Source organism: Danio rerio, chromosome 7, assembly GCF_052040795.2.
Source record: "Danio rerio strain M-AB ecotype USA chromosome 7, GRCz13ab, whole genome shotgun sequence".
Taxonomy (NCBI): domain Eukaryota; kingdom Metazoa; phylum Chordata; class Actinopteri; order Cypriniformes; family Danionidae; genus Danio; species Danio rerio.
In genome coordinates, this window is record NC_141027.1 from 71,444,205 (window position 1) to 71,462,978 (window position 18,774).

General features: G+C 35.6%; 1 protein-coding gene across 2 annotated transcripts in view; it reads right to left on the bottom strand.

Annotated features, from left to right (window-relative positions):
* The window catches only part of pkd1l2a (polycystic kidney disease 1 like 2a), a 372,606-nt gene that overhangs the window by 16,612 nt on the left and 337,220 nt on the right, over positions 1–18,774 (bottom strand). For both annotated transcript variants that reach the window (XM_087262122.1, XM_087262121.1), the window contains 11 exons: positions 11,565–11,700; positions 10,898–11,078; positions 10,681–10,789; positions 8,423–8,555; positions 3,163–3,441; positions 2,926–3,071; positions 1,973–2,155; positions 1,725–1,862; positions 895–1,050; positions 686–810; positions 196–316 (listed from right to left, as the gene is read on the bottom strand). In XM_087262122.1, the coding sequence (XP_087118248.1) occupies positions 196–316; positions 686–810; positions 895–1,050; positions 1,725–1,862; positions 1,973–2,155; positions 2,926–3,071; positions 3,163–3,441; positions 8,423–8,555; positions 10,681–10,789; positions 10,898–11,078; positions 11,565–11,700 (1,707 nt within the window). The remainder of the gene's footprint in view (positions 1–195; positions 317–685; positions 811–894; positions 1,051–1,724; positions 1,863–1,972; positions 2,156–2,925; positions 3,072–3,162; positions 3,442–8,422; positions 8,556–10,680; positions 10,790–10,897; positions 11,079–11,564; positions 11,701–18,774) is intronic.

An 18,774-nucleotide genomic window follows, 5' to 3' on the forward strand; every position in this document is an offset into this window, starting at 1 on the left:
AACTAAACACAGTTGTTTAATCAAGTTTGCAGCTGATCTCTGCAGGACGGTTGATCTCCAGGAACAGGGTTGTGCAACCCTGGTCTAGAAGGTATATGTTACTTTGTATTTTAGTATCTCTTACGTTGTTGGCTATTACGATTACTTGAATTTGACTTTCTATAGAGGAGGAGAGGTTAGATTGTCAATACTCACCCGTACATCTACTGGTTCATTAGCAGAAAGAACATCAGAGCCCAGAGAGGGAAGTTTAAAACTGGCAGAGCTGTTCTTCTGGACGTTGAAAGTCTGTTTCTGCAGACCATCTGATGATATTCTGAAATAGTACGACAGTGAGCAATTTTGTTGCTTAGGCAGACATGTAAAATCCCTCTAAAAGAGAAAAACTAATGTTGGGACTTGTAGTTTTTGTCAGTCAGCTTGGTACCTATAATAATAGCCTTTTGTTTTGTAGGAACACTTGGGTAATGTTAGGTAAAATATATCTTGCTAAAGGAAATGAAAATGTCCATGCTGCCTAAAATATATTTATCATATGCTTTTAACTACCATTGGGAAATCATAATGAAATCTATTAGCTACTGGCTTCCTGTTTCAATACAAAATGGTCAAAACTAATGGTCATTTTATGCCCTGGTTTTGCTTTTAGAATACACGACCTAACCTACCACCATTTTGTGCTTACCTGTTGACATATAAACCAAAAACAGAAGTGCTAAGTACGATTGGCTCCTGATTAACTTTTTTTCCCGCCAACAAGGCACTCTGAACGTTGCCAACAGTGTTTAGTAAATGCCCCGAGATCTCATTCTGGAACAGAAAGGAATGAAAACATCATCAAGAATGATGGCTTTGAATCAGCACGTGGAGCAATGCTTGTGTGTTGAGAACTACCTGTTTAGAAGTACTGGAGGAAACTTTGATGATGTTACTGACAGCATCAATAATTGGCGTTGATGCTTGCAGAATCTGTTCAGAGGACTCGTCACCAGCATGTGTCAAAGAGACCAGGGACTTACTGAGATTTGTTAGCAGAGAACTAGCCTGTAACTATAGTCAGAACGGAAGAGTTAGGAAAGGTGTATTGCTCATACCTGCCAACAATTATCTCTGAAAATCCAGGAGACCTTAAGGGGAGGGGGGTTGAGTTGGTATTAGTAATTGTATTATGGACCGGGTTTCGGGTGGCTTCTGCGATCAAATACTACACCAAAAGCAGCAACCTAGGGGTGTTACAGACTGTACCAAAAAGCTGAGGACCGGGTTTGGGGTGGTTGGGATAGAAGATAACAAAAGGAGAAAATAACAGGAAAAATAACAAAACGGGAGGGTGGCGGAGATGGGTCTGAAATATGGGAGAATCCCAGGTAAAACAGGAGTGTTGGCAGGTATGGTATTGCTGCATTGCTATCATTCACATCAGCGGTTCTCAACCCTGTTCCTGAAGCCCCCTACACATTGGGACACTGACTGCGACAGGACATTGACCTTGCTCCCTGATTTTCACGCTGCATATTGAGGGACTTTTCAGTACACTGGTAGAATTTTGCGATTGAGACAGCACTTTAAATGATTGACTCCCATATCAGTGCCCTGACTATTAAACAAGAAACCAAGAAAACAAGATTGAGATGCACCCAACAAACTATGTGCAGTCCAGGAGGTTATCAAGGAGCATGGTTGAGAATCACAGATCTAAATACATCAGACTTTTTCGAAAGTACCTGAGTAGAGTCTGTCAACTCATGACCTTGTGTGGTAAGGCCTGCAATCACATTTGCACTCATCTGGACTTCTGCTGGGTTTTTCGGAGGGATGGAACTTATGGCGGTACTTAAACTCTGCAACATCTGATTTCTCAGCTTTAGTCAAAAGAGGCATATTTGGTTATTCATAATAACAACAATGCGGAAATTAGAAAGAAAGTTTGGGAATATGTGAAAACAGAATGTGCATATTTCCCATATACCACCTCATTTTTGACAGTGCCATTCTGATCTTCAGGTAATGCATTGTTCAGTCTGTGGGACACCGACTGGAACATCTGTGCCAGCGCGGCCCCAGTGAGTCGACCTTGTTGCTGTAGATGAAAGACCTGGTTGGAGACCAGTGCCTGTAGATCCTTAACTGTGGGCTTAGTACTGGTGTCCTTAACCTGGAATATCATGCACAACTATTTCATTCACACAATTATGTCATTCTTTTATTTAGTCTGTCACAAACATTCTTTGTGTCTGTCACAACAGCAAGGTTTCCATCATCCTGTGTTAATGTGTATTTTGAAGTATGAGATATGATTGATGGAAATGCCAAATTTGGTATAAGAATCACTTAATTTGCAAAATACGTTTTTAAGTTTGCTTGATGTTGTTTCAGACTTAATTCAGACAATCCCAAGCTGGGAAAAGTCATTTCCAGGGGACACAGAGTTGATTTGCGGGAGGTAGCGGGAGCGGTGTGCAACGAATTTAAAAACCGGGCGGGAGACACTCGATTTCCGGGAGATTATCATTCATTTGAGGGCATCTGGGAGTCTCTATGCATTTGCTGAATACTCCCGTAACTTCCGGGAGACTTGGGAAGTCTGCTTAATTTGGTTTCAGACATTATTTGCATTTTGATTAATGGAAACAGATTTCCCAAATAAACTTTGATGTATTTCATGTACATTAAATTTTCTTTTTCATGGCTCAATTAGGGTTTATCTTAGTAATGAAATTATATATAGTAATACTGTGTTAAAGTACTGTGGGAATTATTAGTCTTAAAAAATACAAATATTTGGGGATTGTCTGAAAATGTTTACTCTTGTTGGTCCTTAAAAAATTACTGGATGTAAAACTGATTTTTAGGACCTGAGTTTGACAACTCAGTTGAAATGACTTTTGAAAAGATGCTCATGAATCAATCAAATCAACTACAAACCCAAGTGGTGACAGAAGTGTCAGCAGTAACACCTGCTGTGTTCTTCACTGTGACGACCACCGTCAGTCTGTAGTTGCTGTGTTCATTCCCTAGAGGGAGGTAAAGTGACTCCACTGTGGGCTCAGAACCACAGTAAATATGTTCACCTGTAAAACAAAAGGACCAATACAAGGAGTTAAACTGGTTTTTACCTTTATCAGGAGGGGCTAAATTTATAAAACAGTTCCTATTTCTCACCACTTGCAGTTTTGAAGCAGAATATGCAAGGCTCAGCTTTGCAAAACGCTGGATCCACAGAGCAGCTGATGTTAAAGGGAGAGAGAACATCACCCTCGTGAGGGCTAATGGTGCAGGAGGGAGGACGAAAGAGGATAGGGAGCGTTACAGGGACCGTTTCAGAAGTGTGAGAAGGAGAGACAGTGGTTAATGTATATGCTTCTGATGGCTTCTCAGTCTCGGATGAACCATGGATTGAAATATTGTATCTAGCAGATCCAGACAAGCCGTCTTTGATACCTAGAAAACAAAGGCAGGCAACTTTTTGTAATACAAGGTTGATAATTGAAAGTACCAAAACAAACCAACATGACCTGGGCCCTTTTTTATGTCTATGCTATCTGTGATTACTAAACACGTCCCTTACTGGAAGTGCATACCTGTCAACTCTCCTGTTTTTGCTGGGTTTCTCCTCTATTTCTGCTATTTTTCTATCTTCCAGTATTTCTGTAATACTTTCTATGAAAAGTGGAAGGCGACGCAGAGGCGCAGTAGGTAGTGCTGTCGCCTCACAGCAAGAAGGTCGCTGGTTTGAGCCTTGGCTGGGTCAGTTGACGTTTCTGTGTTGAGTTTGTATGTTCTCCCTACGTTCATGTGGGTTTCCTCCGGGTGCTCCGGTTTTCCCCACAGTCCAAAGACATGCGGTACAGGTGAATTGGGTAGGCTAAATTGTCCGTAGTGTATGAGTGTGTGAATGGATGTTTCCCAGAGATGGGTTGCAGCTGCAAGGCCATCTGCTGCGTAAAACATATGCTGGATAAGTTGTCAGTTCATTAATAAAGGGACTAAGCCGAAAAGAAAATGAATGAATGAATGAATGAGTGAATGAATGAATGAATGAATGAATGAATGAAAAGTGGAAGTAACATCAACACAGACACGATCTCAAATGGGATATCATTGCAAGATCACATGTTTTTTTTTACATCCCAATTTTAACAGGTGTGCAAGTGTGTTTTGGGACTCGATTCAACACTGTGGTCAAAAGCTCTTTGTGGTAACACTTTACTTTAAGGGGGTGTTCATAAAACTGTCACGTCACCATTATAATATGATGTGACAGGAGATTTTACTTAAGACAACTTTCATTCACTCTGTTATGTCATTTAAAAAACAACATTGACATTGTTTAAGATGTCTTTGTCATGACAACTTGACATTACCGAGATAAAATAACTTGTCATAAATCTGTCATAAACATAATTGTCATAAAGCCATAATAATCGAGTGATGAATATTTGTCTGATCACTTTTTCCCGTGGAACAAAATGAATTTGTCATTAAGAATACTTAGTAAAAGTGTCAATACTCTGTCAAATAACTTTATAATGTTTGTTTGACATTTAATGACATTTTAATGACAAATTTCATTTGTACCATTGTAGCTGAGGTGTAGAAAAATATTAAGGACTGTTATAATATTCATGACATGGTTATAATGACCTCATGACAATCATGTTTATGACCGAAATGTTGTCTTGGCCAAGTTGTCATAACAAAGATACCGCAAACAATGTTATCTTTGCATTTAAGGCCCCGTTTACACCGCCAGTTAAATGTGACCCAATTCCGATTCTTTGCTCATATGTGACTCAGATTGGATCTGTTCTATGACCGTGTAAACACGAAAAAACTCATCCATTCGGATATTTAGAGATCAGTTTCAGGCCTCCTTCATATGTAGAAATAAATCAGATATAAATCGGATATGTGACTATCAGTGAAACAGGCAGATCAGATTTATTGAGGTGTTTTGGACGTCATTAAACTTGTGACAGTGTGGTGCTTCTTTGCAGTTTAATGACATAGAAGGAAGAGCATGTGTGTGCTCATCCTAAAATTTCTAACCCACTGCTCCTCATTAAAGCCGGCCACAATTTGCTCCCACCAGACCTGAGATATCTCTCGGACCCACAAATTCCTCTGAATGGTGGAGGACATGATATAAAAACGAGATGGGCGAACTTCGCATTTTTCGCAGAGCTAAAAGCAAGACAATTTCTTCCTTTGTGGCGCAGATGCTAGAACCCGCCTTAACGCATATGCGACATACTAAATTGTATGGCAAGTGTAAACACATGAATCAGATATGGATCACAATTAAAATAACATGTAAACGGACAGGCAAAAAAAAAAACTCAGATATAGGTGACATATCAGAATTGGACCTCAAGACCTGACAGTGTAAACATGGCCTTTAATGCAGGTCATGACATCATTATAAAGGTTTCATGTCTCATGAACCCCCTCCTCAAGTAAAGTGTTACCTTTTTATTCTTTCAATATTGCTTAGTGCAATCATCCATTGCGGGACTGTGTGAATTTCTCTCAGTCACGTGGAGCAATCTCATGCATTTACAACAAACTGCTTAACTATGACTCTTGCACTCCCCATCATCACAATATGGGAAAAGGAACTGGCCTCTTACCAACTGAACTGGGACTGAATATTGGAAAGTATCCATGTCTAAGAATCCTGCCCATCAACTCATACACTATACACTGATCCACAAGGCTTATGCAAACACAGCAGATGCCCTTCCAGCCGCCACCCAGTATTGGGAAACACCCATACACTCTTGATTTACACACACATGCATATACTATGGACAGTTTAGTTTATTCAATTTACCTATAGCGCATTTCTTTGGCCTGTAGGGGAAACCGGAGCACCCGGAGGAAACCCACGCCAACATGGAAAAAACCTGCAAACTCCACACAGAAATGCAAACTGACCTAGTCGGGGCTCAAACCAGCAACATTCTTGCCGTGAGGTGACAGTGCTAATCACTGACCCACCGTCTTTCTTACTTGACGCACCCAATGACTGTATCAAATGACACGGCTTATTCAGATTATCAGCTTGTTAACAGAGAGATCCACGAATTGATCCTTGTGTGTCAAATAAGAGAGACGTACAAAATGTGCAGGGACTTCTGGATCAGGGCATATATAATGGAGGAGTTCTCTGGGTTTGGCCCATATTCTGAGCTCAGAGATCGGAGACAGCAAGCCAAAATATGCTTACTATTCATCAATTCAGATTAGATCTAAGAGGGTGAACTTGTGCAATAATTGTTAATTCTGCATGTTGCAATTTAAAGGGCCATGACACCCCCCACTTTCGGGTCAAGTCTACCTCAGAATTTTGTTCAAAAAATGTATCATAATGGGCTCCGCGATCAGAGGCAGGAGTGGGTGTGGACAGCAGAGCAGGGGAGAAGGAGGAGTGTGAACAACTGTTGTCAGTTAGCTCACAAAATGAAGCACAAACCGTGAGGAGACGCATGATTTTATAGTTTACAAAGTTAAAATGCAAAGAAATAAACAGTAATTTAATGTCTACATTTGTTATTCATAATTTCATATACACATAACCACAATTTAAACAATTGTAAAGATAATCGTGTTTATATAAACACTATAAATAAGGTCTTTTCCCTCAATCCCCAGGTCTGAATGCAGACTCAGTCTAAATGTGAACTCCTGATAAAAGACAACGTCCGCCATTCTCCAATTCTCGTACTGCTCCTGACAAAAAAACTTGCTGCACACAAACAGCTTTGCTGTGTCGGCCCTGACAGCATCGCGGGGAAAAATATGCAACAAACTCCATCGATCATCAAAACAAAAACATTTGACCCTTCATGAATGGCTAAATACTGTGTGCCATGGGTCCGTGGACACGGTTTCACCCAGTCATCCAGGTAGGATCTCACAGCTTGGCACTGGCAGGTCTGCCTTGCCTTCGGAAGATACGCGCAGTCATGAATAATTAAGAAGCCGGCTCTTCTCATAGGATAAGAAAACTCAGATATGAATAATAATGAGAAACCGACGTGTCATCTTTGCAGTTTTGCGCCACATTGCCGATTTTGATCCCGCCCCAAAAATCATTTTAAACCCGGAGGATGAAATTAACTAACAAAAAGCTTAAAATTATTCAGTTTTCTCGACAATTAAAGCTAACAGGGGCAAACATTGTCTTAACTGATGCTCAACACATACAAATCTGTTAAAATCTTAAAAAAAAGTACTCTGGGGTTTCATGAACCTTAAAAAAATGCATAGGATTTTAAATATAATTCATGTTTGAGCAATTTTTTTTGCACCACTCTACCGGTATGTGCCAAAAAATTTGAATATCGAGGGAAATATCGAAATTTGCAGAAAAATGGAAAGTCCATTTATTTCAATAATTTGTTTTAAAAGGTGAAACTTGTGTGTGATATTAGTTCACTACACACTGTTACATTCCATGGTGTTTTGAATGTATTATTGTGTTTGGTTTCTCTCTCTCTCTCTCTCTCTCTCTCTCTCTCTCTCTCTCTCTCTCCCCCTCTACGTTCCTGCAACCTGTTTCTCAGCTAGGTGTGGAGGAGAGGAAGTTGATTGATTGCACCTGCTACTCGTTGCCCGGCAAGCTTAAAAGCCTGCCAGTTGCAGGCCACATTGAAGCTTGCTTCCAGAGTGTGGTCTCTCTCCTGCCTGGTTGTTTGATTGAGAAAGATTATTGGTGATTATTTAACTTGTTTAAGTTAAAATCTGTTGTAAAAGCTTATGAAGCCACTTGAACTCTGCTTTTGAAAACTAACTTTGTGTTTGGAAGCCTTAGGGAGGTGGGAGCCATTTTATTTCTTTAACCCTTTTTCTCTTGTTTATGTTTAGTTAGGGAGTTAGTGTACATTTCTGTTGTTGATTTAATTTTACTTTGTCAGTTTAGACAGTTTTACTCCCTAACTAGCTAGAGTGTACTTTTGTTTGTGGTTTTGGCCTTTCCCACTCCTGAAGTCTATGTTTGCTTTCCAGTTTTACTATTGTACATTTGTTAATAAATTCTTTAACTTGAGTTAACATTTTTAAAACTTTTTCGCTGTTACTCTCACTCCTAGACACTGAACATCAGGGACGTAACAACACAAAATAAAATATTTCAAGAATTCATTTGTTTTAATTTAAATGATTATGGATTAAAAATAAAAAAATGCAGTATTTCACAAAATTAGACTATTTCATGTGACCAATAAAAAAAAAAAAGCAAAGAATCTTAAACGCATGTTGGCCTTCTGAAATGTGTATCATAGGATTATGTTCTCAGTACTTTTTGAAACAAATTATTTAAATAAATAAACTTTCCCTCAATATTATAATTTTTCAGCACATCCTTGTATGTTTACTCTACTTTAGAATGTTGAAAGGTAACTAATAAAGCAAATCTTACCAAAAACCACCACTATGATATCCTGCTTCGCCTCTCGCAGTGTCTCACTCTCTATGGTGAAGGAGCTGCTGTCCTCTTTCATCTGTGTCAATGGCTTTTTCAGCTTCTCCGAGTTACATTGGCCTATTGTACCCTGTGAGAGAGTCAAGTGTTATATTATATTTTAATAATGTTTTCATGTTTTAAAAGTCTGAGGTGTGTCCCTTGGGAAGGAGAGGTAGATGAATTGTGTCGTATGCTCTTGTAATATAGCCTAATGTTAATGAATTAAAGGTTAAATAAATTATAAGTGTATTCCAAAGTCTTTTTACACACTTTTAGTACAAACATATACATTTATACAGTCAGGCCTGTATTTAATCATACCTCTGTCAAATTCTGACTTAAAGTTAATTGTGTTAAACTAGCAAGTTTTTTTTTATTGCTAATGACCCAGGCTTCTCCCAAATAATAAGACGATGATGTTCAAAAAAACATTTAATTACATTTGAACAAAAGCTTTAGGTTAGAATTTGCTTGGGGAATGAATAATTTCGGCCTTGACTGTATATACACACACACACACACACACACACACACACACACACCCCCCCCCCCCCGGCCACTTTATTAGGTACACCTGTCCTAGTGCTCGTTAATGCAAATTTCTATTCAGCCAATCACATGGCAGCAACTCAATGCATAGATGCATGTAGACATGGTCAAGACGATCTGCTGCAGTTCAAACTGAGCATCAGAATGGCGAAGAAAGTTGATTTAAGTGACTGTGAATGTGGCATGGTTGTTGGTGCCAGACGGGCTGGTCTGAGTATTTCAGAAACTGCTGATCTACTGGGCTTTTCACGTGTAACCATCTCTACAGAGAATGATCTGAAAAAGAGAAAATACCTAGTGAGCGGCAGTTCTGTGAGCACAAATGCCTTGTTGATGCTGGAGATCAGAGGAGAATGGCCAGACTGGAGCTGATAGAAAGGCAACAATAACTGAAACCACTCATTACAACTGAGGTCTGCAGAAGAGCATCTCTGAACGCACAACACATCCAACCTCGAGGCGGATGGGCTACAGCAGCAGAAGATCACACCGGGTGCCACTCCTTTCAGCTTAGAACAGGAAACTGAGGCTACAATTCACACAGGCTCACCAAAATTGGACAATAGAAGATTGGAAAAACGTTGCCTGGTCTGATGAGTCTCAATTTCTGCAGCGATCTTCAGATGGTAGGGTCAGAATTTGGCATCCACAACATGAAAGCATGGATCCATCCTGCCTTGTACCTAATAAAGTGGCCGGTGAGTGTATATACATATATATATTTTTCTGATGTATATTTTATTTGACCATAAATGCTATTTATGTATTTAAAGTATTTTACCATGTTTCAAAGACAATAGAAATTATTTTGGTCTACTTAAGTGGACCAGGTTCAACTAGTTGCATTAAATAGAAATAACAAAAACTATTGAGCTTCTATGTTATGCCTAAATTCCAATAAATGTGCAGTTAAGTGCACAGAATCCCAATGAACATGCCATAAAGAGCATTAAATTCAGTTCACACTGGATTACGTATAGCTGAAGTCAGAATTATTAGCCCCCTGTTTTTTCCCCCAATTTCAGTTTAACAGAGAGATTTTTTCAAGACATTTCTAAACATAATAGTTTTATTAACTCATTTCTAATAACTGAATTATTTTATCTTTGCCATGATGACAGTAAATAATATTTTATTAGATATTTTTAAGACACTTGTATACAGCTTAAAGTGACATTTAAAGGCTTAACTAGGTTAATTAGGTTAACTAGGCAGGTTAGGGTAATTAGGCAAGTTATTGTATAATGTGGTTTATTCTGTAGACTATCGGAAATAAAATTAGCTTAAAGGGGCCAATATTATTGACCATAAAATGGTTTTAAAAAAATTAAGAACTGCTTTTACTCTAGCCAAAATAAAATAAATAAGACTTTCTCCAGAAGAAAAAATATTATCAGACATACTGTGAAAATTTCCTTGCTCTGTTAAACACCATTTGGGAAATATTTAAAAAAGAAAAAAAAAGAAAAGAAAAAATCAAAGGGGGCTAATAATTCTGACTTTAACTGTATGTACATCTAAAATATGCACTTTTTTAGAAATAAGCTCACAAGGGATTACATATAATATTACATGATTCTTTTAAGAAATCGCTCTGAAAAATGCTAAAGGTAGCTACAGGTTTAATAACTGGCGGATCAAAACCCAACATAAAAACCACTTACATTAAACTCTTCTGTGCTTTCAATGTACCAAACAATTTTCTGACATCCTTCACACTGCGCCTGTAGTGTCACACTCTCATCCACGTTGACTGGATCGCAGTTTGAACATCTACATCGAGAGAAGAGTATGCACTGGTTTCAAAGTAGGCTACTTTCAAATGACAGCAAATGTAATCATACACATAGATTAAATAATGACAGTCGGTTTGATGCTTACATTATAGACAGCCTCAGATTATCCCCAGGAATGACCGTGATGCATTTCATTCCAGTTTGTGCAAACCCATTTGCATTGGTCGATACAGTATACACAGAGAATGCGTATACTGGTGGAAGACAAGCTTCGGATATCTCAATTTCACTTCGTATCACATCTTCAGAGCAGCGGCAAGACTCAGCTACAAAAGAAAAGGGAAAGAAAATAATCAAACATTTCTTATGGGCTTTCAGGAATGTTAAACAAAACAATCCAACTGATTTGCTATTTAGCATGTTAACAGTGGTTAGCGGGGCAACACAGTGGCTCAGTGGCTAGCACTGTCACCTCACATAGAACGTCCCTGTTTTGAGTCCCATCTAGGTCAGTTGGCATATCTGTTTGGAGTTTGCATGTTCTCCCTGTGTTCATGTGGGTTTCCTCCTGGTGCTCTGATTTCCCCAACAGTCCAAAGACATGCGTTATAGGTGAATTGAATAAACTAAATTGTTTGTAGTGTATGTGTGTGTGAATGAGTGTGTATAATGTTTCCCAGTACTGTGTTGCATCTGGAAGGGCATCCACTGTGCAAAACATATAAGCTGGATAAGTTGACGGATCATTCCGCTGTGGCGACCCTTGATGAATAAAGGGATTAAGCTGAAGCAAATGGAATAGTGGTACTTACTGCATTTCCAAACAGCGTTGTCATCTTTCAGCCCTTTAACATAGAGCTTGATGCTTGTAGTGCCGATTACTGAGACTTCTGGATCTGCAATGATCTGCACATGACTGGCTCTGGCTTCTCTCTCATGCTCATCAGTCTGTGGAAATCAAATGTCTAAATGTGAATAACATGTGTGTATGTGACGCACTGAATCCAGAACATTTCTCTTGACAGCATTTGTGGCATCATGCATGAATTATAACACCATCTGTTTGTAAAGTCAAATAAAATGTGTATGTGCACAGTAATGCACTTACAATAGAAGTCTATGTGGCTAGGAATAATGGACCAATCATGCTATAATAATATTGCTATAGCTTCACATATACTGTTCATAAATATTGTCACGGTCACCAGCGATCCGGCTTGTGCAGATCTCAAATGGACTGTAAATCTGCTGGTGTATTGACTACAAGTTCCAGTCATGCAACACACACACACCTGCTTCAAATCTCCATTGATTACACTCTCACTGCTGATGCTGCTCATGGACTTATTACACACACATACTGTATATACAGTTGAAGTCAGAATTATTTGTCCCCTTAGATGTTTTTACTTTTTTCAATAGTTCCCAAATTATGTTTAACAGAGCAAAGAAATTTTTAGAGTATGTCTGATAATATTTTTTTTCTTCTGGAGAAGGTCTTATTTGTTTTATTTCGGCAACAATAAAAGCAGTTTTAAAATTTTTAAACACCATTTTGAGCACAAAATTATTAGCCCCTTTAAGCTAAAAGAGTTTTCAGAACAAACCATCATTATACAATATCTTGCCTAATTACCCTAATTACCTGCCTAGGTAACCTAATTAGCCTCTAAATGTCCCTTTAAGCTGTATAGAAGTGTCTTAAAAAATTTTTGTAAAATATTATTTACTGTCATCATGGCGAAGATAAAATAAATCAGTTATTGGAGATGAGTTATTAAAACTATTATGATTAGAAATGTGTTGAAGAAATCTTCTCTTAGTTTAACAGAAATTGAGGAAAAAAATAAACAGGGGGGGGGGCAATGATTTAGGGGGGCTAATAATTCTGACTTTAACTGCATATACACTCTCTTTGCTGAGTCTTGTTATACTGCTTTTGTGAACAATACAATGGTTTTCCTAGCCTAGCTTTGCCGTGTTTTTGACCCTCGCCTTGTTTGTTTGTTTATGTTGTCTGCTGCCTTCCTTTTGACCATTCGCCTGCGTATTGACCACGAATCTGGATTGCTCGTTTACATCTGTTTGCTCCTGAGTTGACCATTGCTTGCATGACCATTCTCTGCATAATAAACCCTGCATTTGGATCCGTTCTTTCTTGTCAGCGTCTGCTTCGCATTACAGAAGACTCAGCCAAATATGGATCCAGCGCGTATCATATATTACAAAAGAAGCATTAGCTGAGCAGCAGATTTTGTAACACTGTGTCATAACAACACCTGAATATTTCAGCAACAAGCAATTTGACTGTCTGCACCGTACGCAACATAAACAAAACATTGAAATAGAGCCATTCAGAAGCACAGAAAAGTGCACTGGACTTTAACGAAATTATATAGCTTAGACTCTAATTAAATCTCTTTAACTTTATTAAAAGTACATGCTGAGTGACTGACATTTGTTGGTTCGCACTGAGTCAGAGTTCTAACATTGATTTAAAATTAGCTTATATTATTTTTAGGTGAAATATAAACCATTTCTAAATTAGAAATAAAAAGAAAAGAAGTCCATAACAATAAAACAAATTTCAATTAACATAAAAAAGATTCCTTTTATCATGTGTCATTGTAAGTAGTTTTAGTGTAGTACAGGCATGCTTGCTGCTGTTGGTGTCAAAAGTGTTTTAAATTTGAACTGCAATACCTAGTTCTACCACTGGGCGTCAGTCTTATACTGCATCTTTAAATAAAATTAGATGTATTTGACACTTTATTCAACCTAGTTAAGTTTACATTAGGGGTTGAATTTTTGGAAGATTCTGAAAGTTGATGTCGATTAGTCACTGGTGACGTCAATAAAACACAAGATGCAAAAGTTTTGCAACATGCCACAATTTGCTATTTATTTGCAGGAAATATATACACATGCTGTTTAATGGCTCATAACATGTTGCAAAAACATTGCAGCACTACTAGTGATAAAACAAATGCAGTAGTGAACACTTTCGTTTCGTTAATAATGCAACATTAGAACCCGGTCTAATTATACTGCTAAATAAATGCAGTCATCACATTGTTCTAGTAAAAATATAACAATAACGAATATTTTAGTGCAGAAGTAATGCATACATTGTCAGCACACAGATTCATGTGAAGTTATTTATTAACAAAACACTTAACACCATGTGGTTTAAACCATGTGATCTGCTCAGCGCGACTAGTCGACAGTAGAGCATTAAAGTCGACCAGTCTGTGCAACCCCTAGTATACACATAGTGTGGGATTTATAGATTGGATTTATATCCATTTAGCGGAGATGCATTTTTTTGTGGCCAAATGTCAACAAAACCAAATAAATAAAAAAAATCTGACAGTTAATCGATCCGGAAAAAAAACATGAAGTGACCAGGCGTAAACAGACCCTAGGACTTCTCTTAAGACCTATTTATTTTCAATGTCATTTAGTGTTACTTGATTTATTGTTTCATGGTTATGTTTTATGAAATTTGCCTATGCTTACTGCCTGTTTTATTGTTTTACTATTATGTCATTGCTGTTGTCTGTTCTAAATTGATTTTGTTCTGTACTGTGTTGTGTAAAGCACTTTGGTCAACTTCAGTTGTTTTCAAGCTGTGGTATATACATAAAATTGTATTGTATTGTGCTGTTTTGTATTGTATTGTATTGTGTTGTATTGTGGGTTATTGTATTGTATTGTATCTTATTGTGTTGTGCTGTATTGTATTGTGTTGTACTATAATGTGTTGTATTGTATCATATTGTATTGTAATGTATTGTGCTGTAATGTATTGTATTGTGTTGTATTGTATTATACTGTGTTGTATTGTATTGTGTTGTATTTTGTTGTATTGTATTGTGTTGTTTTGTAATGTATTGAATTGTGTTGTATTTTGTTGTGCTGTATTGTGTTGTGTTGTATTGTTTTGTATTATATTGTGTTGTATTGTACTATAATGTGTTGTATTGTATCATATTGTATTGTGCTGTTTTGTATTGTATTGTGTTGTATTGTATTCTATTGTATTGTGCTGTAATGTATTGTGTTGTATTGTTTTGTGCTGTATTGTTGTATTTTGTTGTATTGTGTTGTTTTGTATTGTATTGTGTTGTATTGAATTGTGTTGTATTTTCTTGTGCTGTATTGTATTGTGTTGTATTGTATTGTAATGTGCTGTTTTGTATTGTATTGTATTGTGTTGTGTTGTATTGTATTGTAATGTGCTGTTTTGTATTGTGTTGTATTGTTTTGTATTGTACTGTACTGTATTGTGTTGTATTGTATTGTGTTGTATTGTTTTGTGCTGTTTTGTATTGTATTGTATTGTAATGTGCTGTTTTGTATTGTGTTGTGTTGTATTGTACTGTATTGTGCTGTATTGTATTGTATTGTATTGTGTTGTATTGTTTTGTGCTGTATTGTTGTATTTTGTTGTATTGTGTTGTTTTGTATTGTATTGTGTTGTATTGAATTGTGTTGTATTTTGTTGTGCTGTATTGTATTGTATTGTGTTGTATTGTATTGTAATGTGCTGTTTTGTATTGTATTGTATTGTGTTGTATTGTATTGTGTTGTATTGTTTTGTACTGTACTGTGTTGTATTGTTTTGTGCTTTATTGTATTGTGCTGTATTGTATTGTATTGTAATGTGCTGTTTTGTATTGTGTTGTATTGTATTGTACTGTATTGTGCTGTGTTGTATTTTATTGTACTGTATTGTGCTGTATTGTAGTGTACTGTTTTGTATTGTGTTGTATTGTATTTTATTGCATTGTATTGTATTATGTTGTAATGTGCTGTATTCCATTGTTTAGTGCTTTGTTGTATCGTATTGTATTGTATTGTGCTGTATTGTATTGTGTTGTATTCTATTATATAGTGATGTGTTGTATTGTATTGTATTGTATTGTGTTGTATTTTGCTGTATTGCATTGTTTAGTGCTGTATTGTATTGTATTGTACTGTTTTGTGTTGTATTGTGCTGTATTGCATTGTTTAGTGCTTTGTTGTATCGTATTGTATTGTGCTGTTTTGTATTGTATTGTGTTGTATTATTTTGTGTTATTTTGTGTTGTATTGTATTGTGTTGTATTTTATTGTATAGTGTTGTATTTTATTGTGTTGTATTGTGGTGTATTGTGTTGTATTCTATTTTAGTGCGTTGTATTGTATTGTGTTGTATTGTATTGTGTTCTATTGTTTTGTGCTGTATTGTGTTGTGTTGTATTGTATTGTGTTGTATTTTATTGTATTGTACTGTACTGTGCTGTATTGTATTGTGTTGTATTTTGCTGTATTGCTTTGTTGTATCGTATCGTATCGTATCATATCTTTGTTGTATGTTGTATCGTATCGCACGATATCGTGTTGTATCGTGCTTTGCTGTTTTGTATTGTATTGTACTGTACTGTATTGTGTTGTATTATTTTGTTTTATTTTGTATTGTATTGTGTTGTATTTTATTGTATAGTGTTGTATTGTGCTGTATTGTATTGTGTTGTATTCTATTGTATTGTGTTGTATTCTATTGTAGTGTATTGTATTGTGCTGTATTGTATTGTATTGTGCTGTATTGTATTGTATTGTGTTGTATTTTGCTGTATTGCATTGTTTAGTGCTGTATTGTATTGTGCTGTTTTGTATTGTATTGTACTGTACTGTATTGTGTTGTATTATTTTGTTTTATTTTGTATTGTATTGTGTTGTATTTTATTGTATAGTGTTGTATTGTGCTGTATTGTATTGTGTTGTATTCTATTGTAGTGTGTTGCATTGTATTGTGCTGTATTATATTGTATTGTATTCTATTGTAGTGTGTTGTATTGTATTGTGCTGTATTGTATTGTATTGTGTTGTATTTTGCTGTATTGCATTGTTTAGTGCTGTATTGTATTGTATTGTATTGTACTGTTTTGTGTTGTATTGCATTGTTTAGTGCTTTGTTGTATTGCATTGTGCTGTTTTGTATTGTATTGTATTGTGTTGTATTATTTTGTGTTATTTTGTGTTGTATTGTGTTGTATTTTATTGTATAGTGTTGTATTTTATTGTGTTGTATTGTGGTGTATTGTGTTGTATTCTATTTTAGTGCGTTGTATTGTATTGTGTTGTATTGTATTGTGTTCTATTGTATTGTGCCGTATTGTTTTGTGCTGTATTGTGTTGTATTGTATTGTGCTGTTTTGTATTGTATTGTACTGTACTGTATTGTGTTGTATTATTTTGTTTTATTTTGTATTGTATAGTGTTGTATTTTATTATGTTGTATTGTGCTGTATTGTATTGTGTTGTATTCTATTGTATAGTGATGTGTTGTATTGTATTGTGCTGTATTGTATTGTATTGTGTTGTATTTTGCTGTATTGCTTTGTTTAGTGCTGTATTGTATTGTATTGTATTGTGTTGTATTGTGCTGTATTGCATTGTTTAGTGCTTTGTTGTATCGTATCGTATTGTATTGTGCTGTTTTGTATTGTATTGTACTGTATTGTGTTGTATTATTTTGTGTTGTATTGTGTTGTATTTTATTGTGTTGTATTGTGGTGTATTGGGTTGTATTCTATTTTAGTGCGTTGTATTGTATTGTGTTGTATTGTATTTTGTTCTATTGTATTGTGCCGTATTGTTTTGTGCTGTATTGTGTTGTGTTGTATTTTATTGTATTGTACTTTATTGTGCTGTATTGTATTGTGTTGTATTTTGCTGTATTGCATTGTTTAGTGCTTTGTTGTATCGTACTGTATTGTGTTGTATTATTTTGTTTTATTTTGTATTGTATTGTGTTGTATTTTATTGTATAGTGTTGTATTTTATTGTGTTGTATTGTGCTGTATTGTATTGTGTTGTGTTGTGTTGTATTGTTTTGTATTGTATTATATTGTGTTGTTTGGTGTTGTATTGTATTGTGTTATATTGTATTGTACTGTTTTGTATTGTTTTGTGCTGTATTGTGTTGTGTTGTGTTGTATTGTGTTGTATTGTATTGTGTTGTATTCTATTGTATAGTGTTGTATTTTATTGTATTGTGCTGTATTGTATTGTGTTGTATTGTATTGTGCTGTACTTTGTTGTATTATATTGTATTGTTATGTATTGTGTTGTTTTGTAATGTGTTGTAGTTTATTGTTTTGTATTGTATTGTATTGTGCTGTTTTGTATTGTGTTGTATTGTGTTGTATTCTATTGTAAAGTGTTGTATTTTATTGTATTGTATTGTGTTGTAATGTGCTGTATTGTATTGTATTGTATTATATTGTGTTGTGTTGTATTGTATTGTGTTGTATTATATTGTATTGTAATGTGCTGTTTTGTATTGTGTAGTATTGTTTTGTATTGTTTTGTATTGTATTGTGCTGTATTGTATTGTGTTGTATTGTATTGTGCTGTATTGTATTGTGCTGTATTTTGTTGTATTATATTGTATTGTGTTGTTTTGTAATGTATTGTATTGTATTGTATTGTGTTGTAGTTTATTGTATTGTGCTGTTTTATATTGTACTGTATTGTGCTTTATTGTATTGTGTTGTAGTGTATTGTATTGTATTGTATTGTACTGTATTCCACTATATTGTATTGTATTGTATTGTATTGTATTGTATTGTGCTGTTTTGTATTGTTTTGTATTGTGTTGTATTCTATTGTAAAGTGTTGTATTTTATTGTGTTGTATTGTGCTGTATTGTATTGTATTGTAGTGTATTGCATTGTATTCTGTTGTAATGTGCTGTATTGTATTGTATTATATTGTGTTGTGTTGTATTGTATTGCATTGTGTTGTATTGTATTGTGCTGTATTTTGTTGTATTATATTGTATTGTATTGTAATGTGCTGTTTTGTATTGTTTTGTATTGTATTATATTGTGTAGTATTGTTTTGTGTTGTATTGTATTGTATTGTATTGTATTATATTGTATTGTTTTGTATTGTATTGTGTTGTATTGTGTTGTATTCTATTGTATAGTGTTGCATTTTATTGTATAGTGTTGTATTTTATTGTGCTGTATT